This window comes from Leucopleurus acutus (genome assembly GCF_964270905.1).
Source record: "Leucopleurus acutus genome assembly, chromosome: 8".
In the NCBI taxonomy this organism is placed as follows: Eukaryota; Metazoa; Chordata; class Mammalia; order Artiodactyla; family Delphinidae; genus Leucopleurus; species Leucopleurus acutus.
Window position 1 is genome coordinate 72,225,201 of NC_139151.1, and position 23,488 is coordinate 72,248,688.

General features: G+C 36.4%; 1 protein-coding gene across 5 annotated transcripts in view; it reads right to left on the bottom strand.

Annotated features, from left to right (window-relative positions):
* The window catches only part of UEVLD (UEV and lactate/malate dehyrogenase domains), a 46,718-nt gene that overhangs the window by 17,320 nt on the left and 5,910 nt on the right, over positions 1-23,488 (bottom strand). For 2 of the 5 annotated variants that reach the window (XM_082844604.1, XM_082844606.1), the window contains exons 2-7: positions 22,246-22,330; positions 18,842-18,907; positions 13,120-13,283; positions 9,323-9,458; positions 8,467-8,585; positions 4,709-4,811 (exon numbers count right to left, since the gene is read on the bottom strand). In XM_082844604.1, coding sequence (XP_082700730.1) covers positions 4,709-4,811; positions 8,467-8,585; positions 9,323-9,458; positions 13,120-13,283; positions 18,842-18,907; positions 22,246-22,330 — 673 coding nt within the window. Of the gene's footprint in view, positions 1-4,708; positions 4,812-8,466; positions 8,586-9,322; positions 9,459-13,119; positions 13,284-18,841; positions 18,909-22,245; positions 22,331-23,488 lie in introns of those variants that run through there. The other 3 variants (XM_082844605.1, XM_082844608.1, XM_082844607.1) reach the window with 3 other exon arrangements.

Consider the following 23,488-nt stretch of genomic DNA (forward strand, 5'->3'; position numbering starts at 1 on the left):
GTTCAGAATAGATACCTGGTAATGAGTCAAAATCTCAGCATTGGAAGACATTAGAACTGAAAGGGATACAGTTAATACTTCCATGCCACTTCTATGTGCCAGGTACTGTTCTAAGACCTTGACCTGTATTTACTCATTTAATGTAATCCACAACACACTGTGGGGCAATATCATTCCCATTTTACAGATGAGGAATCTGAGGCACAGAGAAGTTAAGTAACCTGGCAAAGTCATAGAGCTAGTAAGTAGCAGAGCCAGAATTCAAGCCCAGGCAGACTGGCTTCAGAGTGCTGTTCAACACTATGCTATATTTAGAAACTCAGTCCTATACCCTCATAAAGTTGAGGAAATTGATATCTGGAAGGATTAGGTAGCTTGTCCATACTACTGTATTAAATACCAGTGAACAGTTGAATTTATGACCCTACAGTTTGGCCCCAACCTATCTTGCCAGGATCATATTTCCTTTCTTTTCCTTCTTTAGCTTCCTCTACTTTGAATGATGAAATGCCCTCACCCTCAAGGTTGACTTATAAGTAAACAAAGTAGTAGCTGTCTAATATGATTTCAGAAGTGCAAGAAAGCCTTCCTACTCTAAAGCCTTTTAATCTCTCCATAGGCCTGGGGTGGACACAGGCTTCTGTAAGTTTAAAAAGCACCTCAGGTGATTCTCACACAAGGGATCAATCCATAACCCATGTTTTAAGAACCACTGGCTATTGAGAAAATTTTACTTTGCTCCATATGTCAAAAACAGCTTTTTTTGTTTGTTTTTGGCCATGCCACGCAGCATGTGAGATCCTAGTTCCCTGACCAGGGATCCAACCCATGCTCCCTGCAGTGGAAGCCTGGAGCCCTAACTACTGGACCGCCAGGGAACTCCCAACAACAACTTATTTTTTAATTTGCAACTATTGAACACTTTTTTCTTGAGGCACACACATACACATACTCATACACCCAAATATCTATGCTTGTATATGCAGAGACTATTTCTGGAGTGAATCATAAGAAATTGGTAACAAACATGTTTGAAACTCCTGCTTACTAACTGTGTGACCAAAGCCACAATCTCTCTCAGCCATCTATAAAATAAAGTAAGAGAAGTAATAGAATATATGTAAACTATCTAGCTTATATTACTGGATTCCCTGAAAAAAAATGGCATCTATTATTATTATTAAGGATAAGGGACCAACATAATAGTGTCTTCAGCCAGGAAATGACATGATCAAAATAATATCATAGGATAATTATTCTATTAGCTATGTTTAATATAAAATAAAAGTAATCAGCAGAAAGGAAACAGGAATCCTCATATACTGCTGGTGAGAGTATAAATTAGTACAGCTTAATAATATACATTTTAAAAACACCTTTGACCCAGTAATTCTACTTTATCCTACTAGGTAGAGAAATACACAAAGATTTTTATTACATTACAATGTTCTCTGCAGCATTATTTGCAATCACAGAAAAACACAAAAAAACTAAATGTCTACCAATAGGAGACAGACATCCATATGATGGAATATTATTATAAAGCTGTTCAAAGATATAGAGCTATTTAGACCTCTATGTGCTATTAATAATGATCTTCAAAATGATACTATAAATTAATCAATAACTTAAACACAGAATTGCGATATGACCTAGCAATTCCATTTCTGGGTACATACCAAAAAGAACTGAAAAGAGGTGTTCAAACAAAAACTTGTACAAAAATGTTCACAGCAGCACTACTGACAATAACAAAAAGATGCAACCCAAATGTACATCAACTGATAAGTGGATAAATAAAATGTGGCATATCCAGACCATAGAATATTATTCAACCATAAAAAGGAGTGATAAATGCTACAATATAGATGAACCTTGCAAACATTATACTAAGTGAAAGAAGCCAGAGACAAAAGGCCACATATTGTGTAATTCCACGTATATGAAACATCCAGAAGAAGCAAATCCAGAGTAGATCAGTGGTTGCCAGGGCCTGGGGAAAAGGGAAAATGGGGAGTGATTGCTTAATGTGTAGAGGGTTTCCTTTTGGGGTGAGGAAAATGTTCTGGAACTAGATATTCGTGACAGTTGCACAACACTGTGAATATACTGAATGTCACTAATGGTAAATTTATGCTATATGTATTTTAACACAATAAAAAAAGGGATAAAAATATTAAGTGCAAAAAACAAGTGCAGAACCAGTTTCCCCAATCTGACTCCTGAAGCAACTACTCTTAACAGTTCCTCAGTATTTCTCCAGATTTAGTCTATGCACACACTGTTTGTTTATGTATGTATAGTATGCATGTTTGCAGGCTCATATATACCTATGCACAGCCCTCCCCAAAGTATTTTAGTAGCTATTTAAAAAATCCAAATGGAGAAAAGTACAACTCTAGGATGATCATCAATGCCTGTCATGATGGGGCATTACTAAAATTTCCAAATGAGCTTACTTTCCCAAAATTATTAACACACTTCTCCATATCATAGAACATATTTGAGATGTTAGCTAATATTATATTTTAAATTACCTCATGTAATAGTAATTATCAGGAATATGCAATCAAAATTAACAAGGGGAACACGAAAGTTGCCCCAATATAGTGCTCATTGATTCAAAACTCCTTACTTGGTGGCAAGTACCACATCCTATATATCTACTCCAAGGATTCTATTCTTTCAATTATCTGAAACAATAGTTATTGATGGTTAATGAGACACATAGGAAGAAACAATTTCCTCAGGTCCTAAATGGCCTCACAACCTCTAGGGTCCATGTACTAAACAGTCTCCTGGAGTGATTTGGAAGAGTGAAGAGGTCCCTTAAGAACTTCAGTACCTGGAAACGAGAGGCACAAGAGACTATCCAGCTCCCCAAAGGATCCTCTGTACAAGGCCTACAAAAGGACCATTAAAGGAACTATTGTACTCTTTCCAGAGAAGGAAAATAAATCCATTGTATCCTACAGGGATCCAGAGGCTTGCTAGAACTATTACACCCAATTTTTATAACCTATAGGTATAATTTCAACTTTTTGATCCACCGCGGTTCTTAGTACATTCAGCCTTGTGAAACCATGTCTCGATATTTTATTTGGAAAATATGGTTAAGAAAATAACCATATTTTATTTGGAAAATATGGTTAAGAATATGGTTTAAAAATATGGTTAACATTCCCCGGTGGCGCAATGGTTAAGAATCCACCTGCCAATGCAGGGGACACAGGTTTGAGCCCTGGTCCAGGAATATCTCACATGCCGTGGAGCAACTAAGCCCGTGCGCCACAACTACTGAGCCTGTGCTCTAGAGCCCGTGAGCCACAACTACTGAGCCCACGTGCCACAACTACTGAAGCCAGCATGCCTAGAGCCCATGCTCTGCAACAAGAGAAGCCACTGCAATGAGAAGCCCACAATGCACCACAACGAAGAGTAGCCCCCACTCCCTGCAACTAGAGAAAGCCCGTGCAGAGCAATGAAGAACCAACACAGCCAATAAATAAAATAAATAAATTTATTTAAAAAAAAAAGAACACACGAGACCTGAGTAAGGAAAGGCAAAGGAAGCTAAGCAACTATAGCATATTACAACCTGACTCTAGCTATAAACTGGTTTTTGGAGACTAAACATTCTCTAGTTCAATGGCTTTCCAATTTTTTTTGATCACGCATCCCTGATAATAAAATAACTTTATTCCCACATCCCCAAATCTGGTATTTACCGACATATATACGTCTGTACTAATATATTATGTACATTGTTAAATATATGCAAATCTTTTGAATTAAAAAGATTTTAAAAATTACTTTTTTAACATTCTAAATTTTATTTATTAATGATACAAACCCCTCTTTTGTTCTTATTAAAATTCATTTTAACAATATATTTTTAGTGAAAGCAATGTGAATGAATTTTTTTTAATCTTGGCTTAGCACTTTGCTATATACCAAGAGGTATGTATTAATTCCCACTTTACAGATGATAAAACTGAACTTTGAGAGATTATATAATCTGACAAAAGGCAGAGCTAGTATGCAAACCCCCATGTCTAACTCTAAAATCAGTGTTCTTAACCAATCTATTATGAAAAAGGAAGCAATCAGAGAAAACAATTTATACTAAGGTATAATTCAGAGACTGAAAATAAATCCTTCCAACCAATTTGAATGTTATTTGCTTATCTGACTCTTATTAACCTAATTAGTTGCAATCTGTATGACTTTAGGTAAGTCCCTTAATTTATATGAACCTCAGTTTCCCAATATGTAAAATGAGGGACTTGGACTAGGTGATCTTTAAGATGCTTTCAGCAATAAAATTCTAGGACTCTAGGCAGAGCACAGAGAATTTTTAGGGCAGTGAAACAACTCTGTTTGATACCATAATGGTGGATACATGTTTGATTTGTCCACACCTATAGAATATACAAGGACAAGAGTGAACCCTAATGTAAACTATGGACTTTGGATGATAATGATGTGTCCAGGGAGGTTTATCAATTATACCACTTAGGTAGGGGATACTGACAATGCAGAGGCTGTGCATGTGTGGGGGCAGGGGGTATACAGGAAATCTCTGTACCTTCTGCTCAATAATACTCTGAACCTAAAACTGCTCTAAAAAATAAAGTCTACAAAAAAATTCTAGGACTCAAATATAAGGGCAAACAAGGCACAAATCTTTTAAGCAGAATAACCAGACCTTTGCTGATCTCCACATTAGGCAGGTTGAATATGTCAAGGTCCATTATCACTCCTTTAGTCCCTTCTGAGAGGTCTAAGAGGACCAGTCTGTCTGCAATGCCCTGTACAGTACAATAAGAAAAAGAATAGCATTACACTGCACATGGCCAGTTACTCAGTTTAAATTCATTCAGAAGTGAGAGCTAAGGGAGAACGAATACATAGGCCTATGTGCTCTCTTATGAAGGAAGTAGCATAATAGCAATAAAAGGGACATGAAAGCAAGAAAATACTATGCACTTGAATAATGTGATCCTTTAGGCTTAACTAAAAACTGGGCTCTAACAGGGCTTAACTCAGAAGTCACAGAGTGCAGGTTTCTTTTGATGGGATAATGAGTAATAAAGATGACATGGTGCACTCAATATGTTTGTTATTGTTCTTCCGCTTATGTTTTCGTTTTGTCATAATTTCCATTCTGAAAGAACTTAGAGTGATTTTTTTTGGTCTATTTTTTGGTCTATTTTAGCATTAATGTCAACACTAATGCCAAGTTTCTCTTAAAAAGAAAAAAAGATAATAGTCATAAAGCTAAAATAAAACCCAATTATCATGCAGTTCTCTCCCCAGAGATCTCATGGAAAATACTTCACATGCCTGTAGACAGCTTTCTAGGTGCCATGGTGGGCTGACCATAAACAACAGGATGGAAACTCCTAAGAGTCGATTTATCTTTGTGGAAGTCCTTTTTCCAAAGCAACCAGGGATATGAGCGTCTCTCCTATCTTAAGGTGCAGGAGCAAGACTACCCAGGGATCTACCAGACTATGAGGCAGAAAGTGTACACGAAGCAATCCAGCCTTGCTACTTATTAACTTTGCAAGACTGAGCAAGTCACTGAACTTGGTCTTATTTCTTGGAGTTATGAAGATTAATTATGTGACACAGGGCTGGCAAAGAGCAGTCCTCTCTAAATGATACCTATTAATTTTATTAACATTAACCACACTCATAAGAGAAATGCAAAGAAAACTATGAGTTACCATTTTTCATTTATCAGACATGCAAAGATCCCAAAGTTTAACAGTAGTGTGAGAAAACAGGTATTCTCAAACACTGTGGGAATGAGAATGAACTAGCACAATTGATATGAGGGATAATTTGACAATTTCTGTCAAAGTTTAAAAACACAGGGACTTCCCTGGTGGTCCAGTGGTTAAGACTTTGCCTTCCAGTGCAGGGGGTGCAGGTTCGACCCCTGGTTGGGGAGCTAAGATCCCACATGCCTCATGGCCAAAAAACCAAAACATAAAAACAGAAGCAATGTTGTAACAAATTTCAATACAGACAAAAAGGAAAAAAAAGGTCTGCATCAAAAAAAAAATCCTTATAAAAAAAAAATAAAAACACAACTCCCTTAATCCATGAAACTCATTTGTAGAAATCATCCTACAAGTTTATTAGTACATGTGTAAAATGATACAATATGTATAAGGATATTCAAAAGACTAGAAACAAAGGATCTAGAATACAGGCTCTGTAAAGAGATTGCCCAACCTCAAACCCTGGCTCCTTTTATTAATACTGTGACTTTGGGCAAGTTGGGTAACCTCCCTATGCCCTGGTTTCTTCATTTGTAAAATGACAGTAACGATAGTACCTAAGCCACAAGGTTGTTGTAAAAATTAATCAAGTGGGACTTCCCTGGTGGCGCAGTGGTTAAGAATCCGCCTGCCAGTGCAGGGAACTCGAGCCCTGGTCTAGGAAGATCCCACATGCTGCAGAGCAACTAAGCCTGTGAGCCACACTACTGAGCCTGAGCTCTAGAGCCTGCGAGCCACAACTACTGCGCCCATGTGCCACAACTACTGAAGCCCATGCACCTAGAGCCCATGCTCTGCAACAAGAGAAGCCACTGCAATAAGAAGCCCATGCACTGCAAGGAAGAGTAGCCCCTGCTCACTGCAACTAGAGAAGAGTCCGCTCGCAGCAACAAAGACCCAACGAACACCCAACGCAGCCAAAAATATCAATCAATTAAAAAAAAAATTGAAACAGGTGTTTAGACAAGTGCCTGGATCTAGTAAGCATTCAGTAAGGGTTAGTTACTGCTGCTACCATCACTTCAACTACTGCCATTATTACGACTACTACTGCACTAGTTGAATATTGTTGCACTATTCGAATATTGTACCTTGTGTCAAAATATTAACATTTAAAGGGAAAAACGGAAAAAAATTTTCCAACTAGACAGTTCACAAACAAAGAAATACTGATAGTGCGACTTCTAACAGTTTAAGAAATATGACTTTAAGGGGTCTTCCTACACTTACCAAAAACAAATAAAATTGATAAAACTTAGTACTGTTAGCAACGACAAAAATCAGGTTGATGTGTGCATTGTTATTAGCAGTGTAAATTACACTGTTATTCGCAGTGTAAAGTTCTGCCCTTCTGAAGAGCAATCTAGCAATATGTAATAAGTACCATAAAAACCATTCATGCCCTCTGACTCACTAGTACTATTTCTGAGATTATGTACCCCAACAGAAAATTCAGACAAGAAAATAAACAACTTGTAAGGCAATGTTTATAGAAGCATTCTATTTACTAACAAAAGGTCTACAAACATTTCAAATTCCACTTAAGAAGGAAGAGTGCATTCAGATGGAGTGTGGAGGAAATGAAAATATAATATGGCAAAAGTTAGCATATACGGTTCTGAACAGTTAGCTTTTAAAATCTTCTAGCTCCCTGGATACAATTTAACTATTTGCTCTAGTAGAACCTACCTCCAAGATATACGTGAATCTTAAATGGAAAGGGAAGAATTTAGATGGCAATCAATCAAACGTTAATAGAAAAGAAAACCAAATACCGGCTATCAAATAAATACATGGAGGAAGAGCTAGTCCAGCAGTCCCCAACCTTTTTGGCACCAGGGACAGGTTTCGTGGAAGACAATTTCTCTTCAGACCGGGGGCGGTGGGGCGGTGGGATGGATGGCTCAGGCGGTTATGGTTCAGGCGATGGGGAGCGGCAGATGAAGTTTTACTCGCTCGCCCACCGCTCACTTCTTGCCTGGTTCCTAACAGGCCACAGACCAGTAGTGGTCGTCGGCCCGGGGGCTGGGGACCCCTGAGCTAGTCTATTCTGGTCTACATGGCTCAAATGACACAGACATGCTGTTACCATGATACTGGGCCCTGGAGGGTCTTTCAACCTCTAAGAAGGGGGACTTAAGCCTTTCTGAAAATAATTTATATAGAAAAGATCTAGTAAAAAGGACTGATGGAAAAATAGGCAAATCTCAAACTATTGTAAAATATCAAATTAGGAACTATGATCCTAAAAGAAAGTGGAGTAATTACACAAGAAAAGGCAATTGTTTTTAAAAAATGTTAATTTTAGAAATAGCTAAATTAAGTATTATATTAAATAAGAGTTTAATTAAAGCAGCAGGACTCAGAAAACACAAAAGAATTTGTGACTAAGTCAGATGAATGTCAACTTGAGGTTTCCCTTGGATTAGGATGATGAGCCCATTGTTCAAATCATGTTTTCAAAGCCTATTCCACGACTAACTACTAATTAAGAAGCAACATTACTGATGACAGCTTTCACATATTTTTTTGTCAGCTTACTAAATATATTTTAAGGCAAAATGAAGTTTTCCCACATGACAAAATGAAGCCATTACTTCTTGTGTGTTAAATAGAAACTGCCTAAAAGTGTAGCAATATGACAGATGTATTTATAACCACTATGCTTACATACCTTTGCTGAAATTGCTAATGTGCAGGCAATTCCCAGTTCTCCACCGCCAACCACAGTAATTTTATTGACTGTTTTATTCTCATGATTTGCCCAGTTCTTTGAATTTATATCTGAGACACCTAAAAAGTAAAGTGAACTATCATAAGAATTTAAAAATATCAAAAATCTTTTTAGCATCTTAAAAAAAATACACCAAAGTTCAATAACTTGGACAGAAAACATGGTACTAGGCACTCCATAACAGACATTCAAAAATATTGTTGAACAAATGAAATGCAAGAAAGACAGGAATCTCATAATAAATATTCTACTAAATAGAGGCTATCATTTTAAAAAGAAAATATCTTTCCAAACATTTAAAAAATACTATATAAGACTCTTAAAAAAATAGGATTTCCATAATTCTGAAAAACATTGTGATTCTTACTGCTCTAGTCTACAATGCAAAAAAATGTTTAACATGAAATTTTGCAAGCATGGGTATTTTGCTTTATCCTCAATGAGAAACAATGAGAATCATAGATTCTCTGGTCCAGTATACTGAATGAGGCAAAAAGCCACATAAACATATAATGAAAAAAGCTTGGGATCATTAATATATATCAAGTGGTTTTGAAAATAACAAATTATTTTAGCTGTCAGGATAAAAGTAATCTTTTACATTTTAAGAAACCATATTCATTGGAACTGTATGGTAATACTTACCTTACAATAAACATATAGGAATTTTTGATTCAACACAGATATGTACATATACAAGCATGTATTTATTTAGAGAAATCAAGTAGCAGAGAGTAAAGGATATTAATGAGAAACTGTAAACTCATAACTCTTATGATTAAACAAAAATACAAACCTTCAGTGATTTTTGCAATATAGGCTAGCAAGTCTACCTGCTGTGCCTCATCAGATGATGGCAGAGAATACAGGGGAAGTTCTTCTTGAAACTTGGCAATCATTTCTTTAATTAATCCAACAATGACAGATTTAGGCTACAGAACACACACAAAGGGAAAAGTTATGCAAAAATTTTGCTAAGGAATACTACCTTGTTACAGAGTTAGCCAAAAGAAAGTATTACGTCATGCTCTCATTTTTCGAAAACTACCATACAAATTATATGATACTTTTAACTGTTTTAATACATTTAATTGAAAAAAATTAATTTTTTAGCTGAAAAAAAAAGGGAGAAATGCTAACCCACATCTCCAAAAAGTGGGAAAACAGCATAAATGTGCTTACTAGCAGAGTACCTATATCTGGGAATGGTCGTCTGCCTTTTTTTCACTTTTTATTTTGAAATAATTGCAGACTTACAGAAAAGTAGCAAAAAAATAGTACAAAGAATTTCCATATACTCTTCACCCAGATTACTCGAATGTTAACATTTTATCAGGTTTGCTTTCTTAGTCTCTTTTCCTCTATTTTCTGAACCGAGAGTAAACTGAAGATATGATACCCCTTCACCCCTAAATACTTTAGCATATATTTCCTAAAAGAAAGAACAAAACATTCTCCTATATAACCACTATCAAATCATAAAATTAATACTGATATTTATCTAATCCAGTACCGTTCATTTTAATTTAACTGGTTAAGCAACCTTAGTGAAATGCACTTAACCTCTCTGAGCTTCAGTATTATTAGCAATACAATGTGAATAATAAATCCCAATAATATGATAAACAAATGAGCTAATGTATGCAAATTGTATGTTGTAAGTGTAAAATACGTTTTTTATTATTATTAGGAATATTCAGTGGCTTGCTCATTCTAAAAATTGCTTAATTTCTCAGAGTCTAGGTTTCACTCTAATAATTTTTTTTGTTTTTTTTTTTTTTGCGGTACATGGGCCTCTCACTGTTGTGGCCTCTCCCGTTGCGGAGCACAGGCTCCGGACGCGCAGGCTCAGCGGCCATGGCCCACGGGCCCAGCCGCTCCGCAGCATGTGGGATCTTCCCGGACCGGGGCACAAACCCGTGTCCCCTGCATCGGCAGGCGGACTCTCAACCACTGCGCCACCAGGGAAGCCCACTCTAATAAAATTTTTATTAGAATAAAAAAACTCATATACCTTTAAAGACTAAGCAGATAACATAATGTGTGAAGTTGTCAAGTGTAAGAAAATTTGGGGAGATGGTCACTGTGGTAAATTGCAAAGAGTACATGTATAGTCATTCAAATTCATATTAAGAACAAAACAAAGCAAAATAAAACCACTGTGCTGTTCAAACAAAATTCTGTAGGCCTAATGCAGCACACTGACTCTCTTGGGGAAAATGTCTGCAATCCTTGGCCTAGATGACCTCTAGATTCCTTCTAGCTCCAAACTCTGTAGAGTTATACTATTCCAACTGCACGTGGAACTTAAAGTTTACGTAGTACTTTTAAAAATCATAACATCATACTTTTTTTAAATTGAAGTATAGTTGATTTACAATGTTGTGTTATAGCTTCAGGTGTACAGCAAAGTGATTCAGTTTTATATATATATATATATATATATATATATATATATTCTTTTTCAGATTTTTTTCCATTATAGGTTATTACAATATACTGAATATAGTTCCCTGTGCCATATTATCTATTTTATATATAGTAGTGTGTATCTGTTAATCCCAAACTCCTAATTAATCCCTCCCCCTCCCCCAAATGTAGTTCTTCTAAATAGGGCCATTTAAATAATATAATATCTTCTTAAGACTAGTTTTAGCTTATAATAAAGAGGTTCAGAATAGTAAAATGAAATCAATACTGTCTGATCTGAAATCAAGCACAACCTTGACTAGATTATAGGACTATCTCTGAGTATTTATTAAACAAACAAAAGTATGAAAAGAGATGCCAAAGAAAACCAGAAAGAGGAAACAGGAAAGATAAATTCCCACAATAGGGCACAGATGTCAAAATACTGTTAAAGGATAGTATTTTTTTTTAAAGTTGTAAAAATGGATGAAAGAGATAAACAGACAATTCAAAAAAGAAGAAACGTACATGATAAATAAATGTATGATAAGATTTCAATTTCTCAAATAACCAAAGAACTAAACATTAAGGTTAAGACATAATTTTTGTCCTTCCAACTAACGAATTTTTATCATGCCCTATTCGTCACATTTAACTGGTAATCTTATTTAAATCACCAAGTAATGCAAATAATGCACAGGTTCATAAAGTAAAAGATTAATGTTTCCCCACCTAAACTCCACTACTGACAATTTGGTATGCAGCTTTTCTTTTTCTATTTCTGTTTTTCTTCTTTATAAAAGTTTTATTTATATGAAAAAAATAGAAAACCATAAAACAATATGAAATGCATCCACAATTGCATATCCTTTTACAATATGTATATGAAATAAGAAGTGATAATCCTAATGCCATCCTTTACGTCAACCTCACTCCTCTCTGACAGATCCCTGTCCTCCTGTCCTACAACTTTCTGGGTATATACAAATATATTATAAATTATCCTTTCATAAAAGTTGTAGTTACTTACAAAAATGAGAGCAGATTCTACATCCTTCTAAGTAAATGAACCATAGAGATAAGCAAAGGTTTGTTTTGTTTTAATGATAGTACCTTCTTTTATAGCACCCTTTAGAGCAAAGGTGCTGTAAAACAGGTACCCCCCATACTGATTTCTATTGATGGTAGAATTACAACATTTTGTCTACCTCTTGGAGGCCAATTTGGGAATATATAAGAATAGCCTTCAAAACATTTTAAAACTTTGATCCAATAATTCCATTCCTAGAGATTTATCATTAGGAAATTATTAAAGATTTATAAGATATATACATTTATATTTACATATATATTTAAGGATGCTCATTATTAAATTTCTAACAGAGCAATCTACATCAGGCAACCATTAAAAACCATGTGTTTTGAAAATATTGTTTAATATGGAAAAATGCTCAATATAATGATAGATGAAATATGCAGAATACAAAATTGCATAATGTGAGGGCTTGTATTTTTGTTCTGTTTTGTTTTGTTTCTGTTTTTTAAGTCTGGGCCATTTATTTTTATTTATTTATTTTTTTACTTTTATGTTTATTTATTTGGCCATGCCAAATTAGTGGGATTAGTTCCCCGAACCTGTGCCCCCTGCAGTGGAAGCGCAGAGTCTTAATCACTGGACCACCAGGGAAGTCCCTGTGAGGGCTTGTAAAACACATAAGTTACAGTTTCATGCATCGCTGTGGGTGAATTTTTAAAACTTAATGCTCAGTTAAAACACAGCATGTAATAGAAGATTATATACAATATGATTCAATTTACATAAAGGTTAAAAACAGGCAAAACTACAAATAAATACACATATTACATAAGAATCTTTACTGGGGAGGAACTAGGAAGTAATGCCCAATATTTTGCTAGTAGCTCTTCATTTGCTTTATCAAACGGCAAACAACTATAAAAAGACAGGGAGCAAACAATGGTTGCCTCCCAGACCTGGAGAGAGCAGCTTCATGCAGGGTTCTGGGTCTTGGGTGACTCTGGGGAGCTCAATTTCAAATTATTTTTAAAGATCATAAGAAGAATTATCATTGAAAGAAAATTCACTAACTTTTTTCTACCATTAGGATCAAAGATAAATATTCAGAAAAATAAAAACTTTTAAAAGAAAATCCAAATTGATCTTACATGGCTCCAGTTTTGGAGATACGGCAAGTATATTCTGCCTTGAGCATCCACATGTTTTCCAACTAAGATTCCCATATTTGCAGTTGGCTTTAAGAAGCAAATGGGGGGAGCAAAAGGGTGAGAATCCAAAATCCACAAACGAATTGGTATGTTATATGTATTACCTATTTGAGACAAAATAAACACATCTTCAAACAATAATGAACCACACACATTATATTTATGGTATAGCTAGGTGGCATTTTAAAACACAAGTCTAGTCAAGTTTATAGATAAAGGATTTATGTAAACTGAGGCCTATTTTCCTATTTTCATCCACATTCACATTGGAAATATGCTCCCATTAAAGCACCAGTATAACGTTTAAGGAAATATAATCAAGACAATGGCCAGCTTATTCAATTCAATTCAATAAATATTTATAGGACCTACTGTGCTAGGAGTATGGGATACATCTTCTTTAGGTAACCTTCTTTGCTCCACCCAATTTATTTGCCTACAAGTCTGTTTCTCTTTTTACACTATAAACGTCTAGAGATGATTATGTATTATTATTTCCATGTCCCCTACAACAAGTATAGTGCCTAACATACTGGATACTCAATAAAAATTTCTTATATAAATAAGAATGAATGAATGGGGACTTCCCTGTTGGTCCAGTGGCTAAAACTCTGCACTCCCAATGCAGGAGGCCCAGGTTCGATCCCTGGTCAGGGAACTAGAGCCCACATGCCTCAACTAAGAGTTCACATGCTGCAACCAAAGATCCCGCATGCCACAACTAAAGATCCTACGTGCTGCAACTAAGACCCAGTGCAGCCGAATAAATAAATAAATACATATTTTTTAATGAGTGAATGAATGAACAAATGAAAGATGCATTTGATACTGGCCCTCAAGTTGCTCATTAATTGCAGATAGTGTAACATACAAGCTGGGTTAGATACATACAACTTAGAGCTGAAAATAACCTTAACAGTCACCTTGTCCAGTGGCTCTTAAATTTTAGTGTACTGAGATAGGAACCCAAATGAAAGCTCTTCCATGTACATGTACCATGTAACCATGTACCATGTACTGTGTAACCCTGTACCACATACTATGTAACCATGTATGTCATGCCTACTGAGAGCCAAAATCTCTGACTGTTTTGGTTTACAGGAAGCCCAAAGCTAAACCTAATATAAATGCAAAAACTAACCTTAAACTAGAAATTTGATCAATTATCTTAACTGTTCTATTTTATCTCCTGATATTTATTCCTGCTTTCACAGTCTTAATGCATATGTCTTTCAATATATTTAAAATCATGGCTGCTCAGGAGCACAAATGCCTAGGTTCAAATCCTAGTTGCACACATTACTAGCTATATGATTTTAGGCAAGTTACTTAACTTCTCTGTGCCTCAACTCCTTCCTCTACAAAATGAGAATAATAAAAGCTCCTACCTCATAGGATTCTTGTGAGGATAAAATTAGTTAAGGTACATAAAATGCTTAGAACAGTACATGACATGGTAAGTACCATGACGGGTTGGCAATTTTTACAATTTACCTCAAACCCACTTTGGAAATAAGCAAGGTATAAATAAAAAGTTTTCTTCTCCACTGCAATCTTTTTCTTACTATGGAAATACTCTACTTTTTTCATCCTGCTTCCTCCTGCCCTAAGCACAATGATACTCAGCTCTGTCTGCATATTAGAAATGCTTAAGGAACTCTGAAACATACCAATATCCAGGCCTCTCCCCAAAAGTTTCTGATTCAGTGGGACAGGGTCTGGACAACATTTTTTAAAAGCTTCCCATGTAATTCTAGAGAACTGAAAGTCACTACATAATAGAAATGTCCTAGTACTATTTCTACTATTTTATATCAGCAGTTTTCAGAACCATATTCCTCTTCTAATTTTATCTAAGTATTAAAAAAACTTTTTATTTGGGTATAATTGATATATAACACTGTATTAGTTTCATGTATACAACGTAATGATTCAATATTTGTATATATTGCAAAATAATCACCACAATAAGTGTAGTTAACATCCATCACCATACATAGTATCTAAGTACTTACAGTATGGATACAGGCATAGCTGTTGGTACTCTATGATTATAAAGTCATGTGATCACAGCACCACAGAGTGACCAACAGGTATTGAGACACATCATCACATTCCTCCAGAAGTCACCCTGTCTAATGTTATATACTCTAGACCAGTGTTTTTCAAATGTTGGTCACAATAAATAGGTCATGAAATTAATTTAGTAGGCTGCAAACAATAATATTTAATTTTAGTTATATACATATATAACTATGTATACGAAAGTATTTCTTATTGTGGGTCACAATCAAACATTTATAAGCCACTGTTTGGACCATGCAATTTTTTTTTTTCCCACGCTGTGCAGCATGTGGGATCTTAGTTCCCTGACCAGGGACTGAACACATGCCCCCTGCATTGACAGTGCAGAGTCCTAACCACTGGACCTCCAGGGAAGTCCTAGGCCATGCAATTTTTTTTGTTTTGGAGTGGTAGTCCCAATCTCGATGGAGCCATTTTCTAATGTTAATCACTACACATTAAAGAAAAGGAAAGGAATGTCTATTGAAGGTATCTTCCTGGTTGATCAAGGATCTGCTGCCTCAATCAATGCCTCTCCCCAGCAGCATTCATGCATTTTAATATCACACTCCTGGCAAAGCGCATGGTGAGCCTGATTCCCATGTCTATAACTTGTAAGATTTCACTACTGGTATTCTCTGTGCCCTTCTTCCTTCTTTCTCATTCTTTTCTGTCAGCAAATGCCCTGCCTCCTACCCTGCCCACTTAATTTCAGTAATTCATTAGCAAAGAGTCAGGACTCCTGGTAGAGTCCTCAAATTTAAAGTAATTATATCATAAGGACATAATTTAAGTTAGTTGTAAATAAAGTTCAGATGGGTATCATCTTACTAAGATGATACACATCTCTAAACAATGGGTGGGTGAAGGAAAAGTGTCATCACAACCTTGACACAATCTTGGAGGGATAAGAAATAATCCAGAAAATTTCTGCAGGTATATATAAGGAAATATCAACAGAAGATTCACCTGGGGAACAGGACTGGGTGGGAGGTTAGATATAAGCTTAACCTCATCTCTTTTCAATTATTAAAAATTTTTTAACATGAGCATGTACTATTATTATACTAACAAAACTAGTAACCAGATAAAAGTAACAAAAGCATGCAAATAATAATGGCCAACGTTTATTAGGCACTTACTATGTGCCAGGAACTATGCTAAGAGCTTTACTTAGACTAATGCATTTAATCCTCAAAATTGTAGAGTTAGGCTCTATCATTGGCCCATTTTACAGATGAGAAAGATAATACATTCTGACCTTCTGATCAGCAGGAAATAACTAGTATGCATCACAAGGAGTTGCTATAATTCCAGTCAAAAGCAAAGGGGAAAAAGAGTGTACTACCAAAAAAAAAAAACAAAAGATATTGCAGGTACCATTACTACCTTGGAATTACTACCAGCATAAGAATCAATGACCTGACTCCACCGCTCTAGGAAGATGCAGAGTGCCAATGAGTGGCATCTTAAGATAACTTTTATGCCCTCCTGTAACCTCCCCACATTGTCCTAGAAACTGAGGGCTACTAAGCAATGATTCATTTAAATTTGTAAGTTCCTCTGTCAATATGCAACTACCCTTGAAATCACTGGGGTTGGTAAGAACTATGGAATCAGTCAATCAATCAATCAATCAATCATTGGGGTGGTAAGAATTCTTTCTCTCTCTCTCTAACATCTAACCATAATAAACACAGAATACAAGTAATGGGAAACAGGTCTCAGTAAAATTCTCTAGGCAGCCAGAAAACAGTCTGAGAGCTTGGGAAGGGAGAAGCAAGGAAAGAAAATAAAAATCGACTCTATACCTGCTCTGCTTACCTCACTGCAATTTTTTCAGAGCCCACTGCTACCTACTTTCATCTCCAACCACATTCCTATTCATAAAAACCAAACTGGATTTCTAAGCATTCTCTGTGGCAAAGGAGATGTTATGATTGGACATACACAGAGGAAGAATAAAACATGAGTGAACCTCTGGCAGTAAGTCATCATGGGGGCAGGGGGAAGCAATAAAGGAGGGTTTGTAACAGTCTAGCCACTACCATAATGAAGCACTTACTTTGAAAAAAGTCCCCCAAAATACATCTTCTTGGTGTCTGTTGGGCAATGTGCTCCTATAATACAGCGATGAATCCTTTGTAAGAGACAGCAAACTGCACTGCTCTCTCCCCATTTGGTTTCCAGATCTTCCTCAGCCCTTTTTCAGTGCACCTCCTCTTTCAAATACCCAGTAAGTTCATCTATTCCTAAGCCTTTCAGTCAGTAATCAAAGAAACTAACTCAATCATTCAACAAATATTTACCGAGCATTTTCTATAAGCACAGCACTGTATATTAGTGATTTTGGATGTTATTCCTCCTGAGATTATTTGCATTTTAAAAGGGGAATGGATTTTTAATGGTGGAATTCCAAGCACCACTTCAGAGAAATAATTGGAACCAATGCTCCTCTGGTGTTCTTCAAATCATACTAGATAAGCAAGCTCCTATGACACCCATCTGACAGGTTAGTCCTGTTAAACGTTGAAGGAAGTAGGTCTAGACAAACAGAATTAATTATAGGGAAGTTAGTGATTTTTTTTTTATTTTTGGGCAAACACTTAGCTATTTTAACCTGTCAGGTGATCTGAAAATATGTTGCTTTTTTTGAGCTTTAATGGCACCTGTGTTTTAAAAATTTCCTATTGGGTTTTAAGTTCCCGTCTGATACCAGCTGTGTGGACTCAGGTAAACCACGTGACCAGGACTCAGTTTCACCAACAGAATGGGGATAATGCTACATCATATAGAGGGAAAGGGAGGGGAACAAAACATTCAGGTAATGGGATAAAAAGGTGGGATCCCTGCAGTTTGCTATGGAAAGCAGAGTTAACTCTCCACAAGCGCAGGCCTATGTCTGTCTTGCTCGCCTCTGTACCTCAAAACCTAGCAGAGTAGTGGGCAGATAGTTGACATTCAATAAATAAATATTCGTTGAACTGAACTGAATTTGTTGGTATTAACCTAAGCCTTCCTTCACTGGGACAGCATTCTGCCACATCCAGTAAGGTTCAGTATAGATCATATACATGTTAAAACACTTTGAGGGGAATTCCCTGGCAACCCAGTGGTTAGGACTCTGAGCTTCCACTGCTGGGGGCCCGGGTTTGATCCCCGGTTGGGGGAACTAAGATCCCGCAAGCCACATAGCGTGGCCAAAAAAATAAATATTTAAGGACTTCCCTGGTGGCGCAGTGGTTGGGGGTCTGCCTGCCGATGCAGGGGACGCTGGTTTGTGCCCCGGTCCAGGAGGGTCCCGCATGCTGCGGGGCGGCTGGGTCTGTGAGTCGTGGCCACTAGGCGTACGCGTCCAGAGCCTGTGCTCCGCGGTGGGAGGGGCCGTGGCGGTGGGAGGCCCAGGTACCGCAAAATAAATAAATAAATAAATAAATATTTTAAAAATAAATAAATAAAAAATTGACCAGCTCGTAAAAATGTTCTCTAAAAAAAAAAACAAAACCACTTTGAGAATGTTATGGAACTAAACAAATATAAGTTTTAATTAAACTGCTCTTTTAGAAAATTCCCACATTTTCTCAACTTCCACACTTACCCTGATACATCACAGGAATAGTGCCGGTGAAGTTCAGCAGGTTTTTCTGGGAACTATCTTTGAAAACTGGAAGAAAAAAAAAGCCCCAGAATGCACAATCAGAAGTAGGAAGAACTGTATTAAAGTGTGTGCATGTACATACACACATACAGAAACACACATAATTTCTAAAAACCATCATCTAGGAATCAGTAAATATGTTGACAAGGGCAAAGAACTAAATGATGTTCTCTTAGAAAGCAGAGCAGGTAGTTGAAAGAACACAGGACTTAAGATACTGAAATCCCAAGTTTTTGGCCGACTTTTCCTACTTAGAGGTGATGGAAGAAATTTTCACACATTGAGATACGGAGAAGTCATCCTAGCTTATACATTATTTAACTTAAGCTTTATGCTAACTAGAATAGCCAGTTTTGTGGCCCATTAAACATACATTGTACATCTGCTTTAATCATTAAAGAAAAGGGTGCATTGTCCAGAAGTAAAGAATGTCTGTTTTGAAGACAGAGATAAATGCCTCCCTTCCCTAAAACATCAACGCTAGCACTCCTTCAATGATAAAGCTCCCTTCACAGGCGCCAAGGCCATGCTGACTCATTGTGTGCATGCTCATTTGTCTTTTTTTGAAACCTTGAAGGAATGCACCCCTGTGATGTTTGATGTTCTTTGTTCTGACAGATATAAAACTGTGCTGAAAACCATGCTTCTTCGGAAAGCTCTTCAGAACTATCTGAGGCTATAGTGCTCAGACTGGCTCAAATAAAACTCTTTTCTATTCCTATTATAGACTGTTTATTATTTCCGTCGACAGAGGCATGTGACTTTTGGTTACTTTAACCTCTTTGAACTTCAGTTTCATCATCTATAAAATAAAGATATAAAATCTATAAAGACTGCATCATAAAGTTGTCACAATGATTAAATGAGATGATGTGAAAACCCTTGATAAGAAGTAAAGGATTATAAAATGTGGGGACATTATCAAATAACTGCCACATGTAACATCAGTTATAAGCACTTTCAGATATCAGATTATAACTTTTATAATCAGAAAAAAGAAGTTAGTTTTACTTTTGAAAGTGACCTTTTAGAAGGATTAATAATTATCTTTGCTTTCTCTAACTCCATTATTCTCAACCTTTTCTCAATCTTCACATCCCTGACATTTCAACTTATCCATCTGGGACACACTGATGGAGAATCAATGCCCTAATTTCTGAACTGAATACCGAAAACACGACATCTGGTTTCAAACTGTCAAACTGCCTTGGAATGTGGTCCTTTAAGGACTTCAGTAGCTTACTATACTATTTATGCAGGGGAAGAAAAAAGTCTAAATAGATTTGATGACCTATCAGAAAGGGAGAAGAGGAAAAGCCAGGCTGACAGAAAACTCAAGGCCAAGAGTGTACATAAGTACAAATATTTACCTTGAACTATATGAGTGAAAGGTAACAATGGGTGAAGGGATCACTCTAAGGCAAAACTAAAATGGACAGAGGAGTGGAACAGGGATTGTTTCTCAGGGACACAGAAGAACCTGAAAATGTGGTAGAGAAACTACAGGTGTACATAGTCATTGTCCAAATTATTCAAAAAGCCAAAAGAAAAATGATTATAATACCTGACTAACATTGTCTTCAATAATAAAATGCACCTTGACAATATTAATCCTATAGCTTGAGGGTTTAATGGCACCACAGCCTACTTCCTCTAGATGGGGGAAATGAGAATTAACTGGTATAACAAAGGCTTAAATCTATAAGATTACTTATAGATTGTAAAAGAACAAGTATTATTCAAGCAGAGGGCAAGATGGACATGAGTACAAGCCCCAACTCCATGCCTAACTAGCTGTGTAATCTTAAGCAAGTTATTTAAACTCTCTGAGCCTCAGTTTCTTTCTCTGAAAAATGAAGCTGATAATACGCACCTCACAGCTTTGGTTGTACAAGAATATGTAAAATAATATAGATAAAACATTTGGAAGTATATCTGGTGTTCAATAAATAGCAGCTGTTAAATCCCCCATCCCAGGCATTTATGCAGCACCAAATACCTGGGTGCTAATCAAGAGAGGCCAGACACAGGTAAGCCAGAATCTAATCATTTCTTCCACACATAAAATTAGCTATTCCTAAGAAATACTCCAATAATGCCTCAAATTTTCTAATATATAATTCTGAATTAGACATATTTTTGTAACCCAAGCGAATTCAAATACAAAACATACCCATGTAGAATAAAGAAGTTTTTCAAAACTGTGTGTTTTGACTAATTCGTGGGTCCTGAAATCAATTTAGTGAGTCTCAATCAGCATTTTTTTTTTAAACGGTATGGAATGGAATAGAAGAGAAAACACCAAGGTGTACATAATACTTTAGTTGTGTGTATATGGGGTCATGATATAAAACACATTTCCAAGTGTGGGTTGTGGTCAGAAATTTTGAAAGACAGTAAAGTAAAATCTGTCTCAGGTAACCAGACCCTCTATATTAAGTGAAGAAGATAACTAAAACTTTGTTATTAATTTATTATCAACCATATATGTGGTAGGCAGAATAATAGCCTCCATGGATGTCCAATATCCTAATCCTTGGAACCTGTGCATATGTTACCTTACTTGGCAAAGAAACTTTTCAGATACAATTAAGTTAAGGGCCCTGACATGGGGAAATTATCCTGTATGATTAGAGTGGGCCTAAGCTAATCACATTTGGTTCTTAAAAGCAGAGAACCTTTTCTCTGGAGATGTGACTACAGAAGGATGGTCAGAGAGATGTAACATTGCTAGCTTTAAAGATGAAGGAAGGTGACCTTGAGCCAAAGAATATGGGTGACATTTAGAAACTTAAAAAAGCAAGAGAATATATGATCTCCCAGAGCCTCCAAAAAGGAACTAAGACCTGCCAACACTTAACCTACAGAGACCTGTGTTGGGCTTCTAGACAAATAACTGTAAGATAGTAAATTTGTGTTGCTTTTTTTTTTTAAGATTTTTTTTTTTTGATGTAGACCATTTTTAAAGTCTTTACTGAATTTGTTACAATATTGCTTCTGCTTTATGTTTTGGTTTTTTGGCCTCGAGGCATGTGGGATCTTAACTCCCTGACCAGGGATTGAACCTGCACCCCCTGCATTGGAAGGCGAAGTCTTAACCACTGGACCACCAGGGAAGTCCCTGTGTTGTTTTAAGCCACTAAATTTGTGTTCATTTGTTACAGCAGCAATAGAAAACTAATACCATATAAATTTTATTAACTTAAATTTCCTCAAAAACCACAGGTCATAAAGCGTAGCTCAAAATCAGGGGATAAAAGAGAGAAATGAGAAATTATAATAAGTTTGTAGATCTCTAGGAACAAATAATTAATGTAGCAAAAACTAGAGGATACAATTCTTACCATAGGTATCCATGGAATATCTGAAATGTGGGAAAAACGTATTTACATTCTTCAGTTCTTCCATAGTTAGATCCCTGAACTTGTACTGAAGAGAGAAAAATGAACACGGAATAAGAATAAAATTATAAGCAACAGAACAATTACAAATTAACATTTAACTGAACACTTACTATGTGCTAGGCCCTGGGCTCTGAGTTTTACAAACATGAATAGTATTTGACGTCATCCTTTTAATAATGACCCTATGAAGTAGGCAGGGCTTATAACTGCTTGACTTTATAGAAGATGAAAATGAAAGCTAGAGAATCAAAATAACTTGCTGTGGTAGATAGCAAGTTAAGTAGTGAAGCCAGAGCTCAAACCCAGTGCCTGGGCCTTTAATCACTATATCAAATGCCTCCAAATACTTCCTGAAGGCTTAAGAAGTAGGGCAGGATGTAGCACCCCTGTCATCACTGTAAGATCCACCTCTCGTGCCTGAATATCTCATTCACTTGAGACACCCTGAATTTCCCTACCTGGTACCGCAGCTAGGTTTCAAAGGGAAAACAGAAAGCATGCAAAGGTTTGCAGTCAGGTTGAGTGACCTGCCTCCTCATTCATCCAGATGTAGTCTCAGAAATACTACCTTGGTTGCCCTGTGGGCAAAATCATTTAACTTCTTTGAACTTATTTTCTCATTTGCAAAGAGAAATTATACCCACCTCCTGGACTTGTGCTAGGCATTAAATGAAAAAAAAAAAAAGTATGTTAAGAGTCTATTACCATTCTGAAAATGAAATTAAGAAAACAATTACATTTACAATAGCATCAAAAAGAATAAAATACTTAGGAATAAATTTAACAAGATGCAAAACTTACACTCTAAAAACTACAAAACATTGTTGAAAGAAATTAAAATAGATCTAAATGAATAGAAAGGTATCCCTTGTCGATAGATCAGAAGACTTGATATTGTTAAGATGGCAATGTTCCCCAACAGATTCAACAATCACCAATCCATATCAAAATCCCAGCTGACTTTTTTTGCTCATTTGCAAAAATTTACGAACGGACCTTAAAATTCATATGGAAATTCAAGGAATGCAGCCAAAACAATCTTAAAAAAGAATTAAAAAGAGCTTCCCTGGTGGCGTGGTGGTTAAGAATCCGCCTGCCAATGCAGGGGACACGGGTTTGAGCCCTAGCAGGGGAAGATCCCACATGCCACGGAGCAACTAAGCCCGTGCACCACAACTACTGA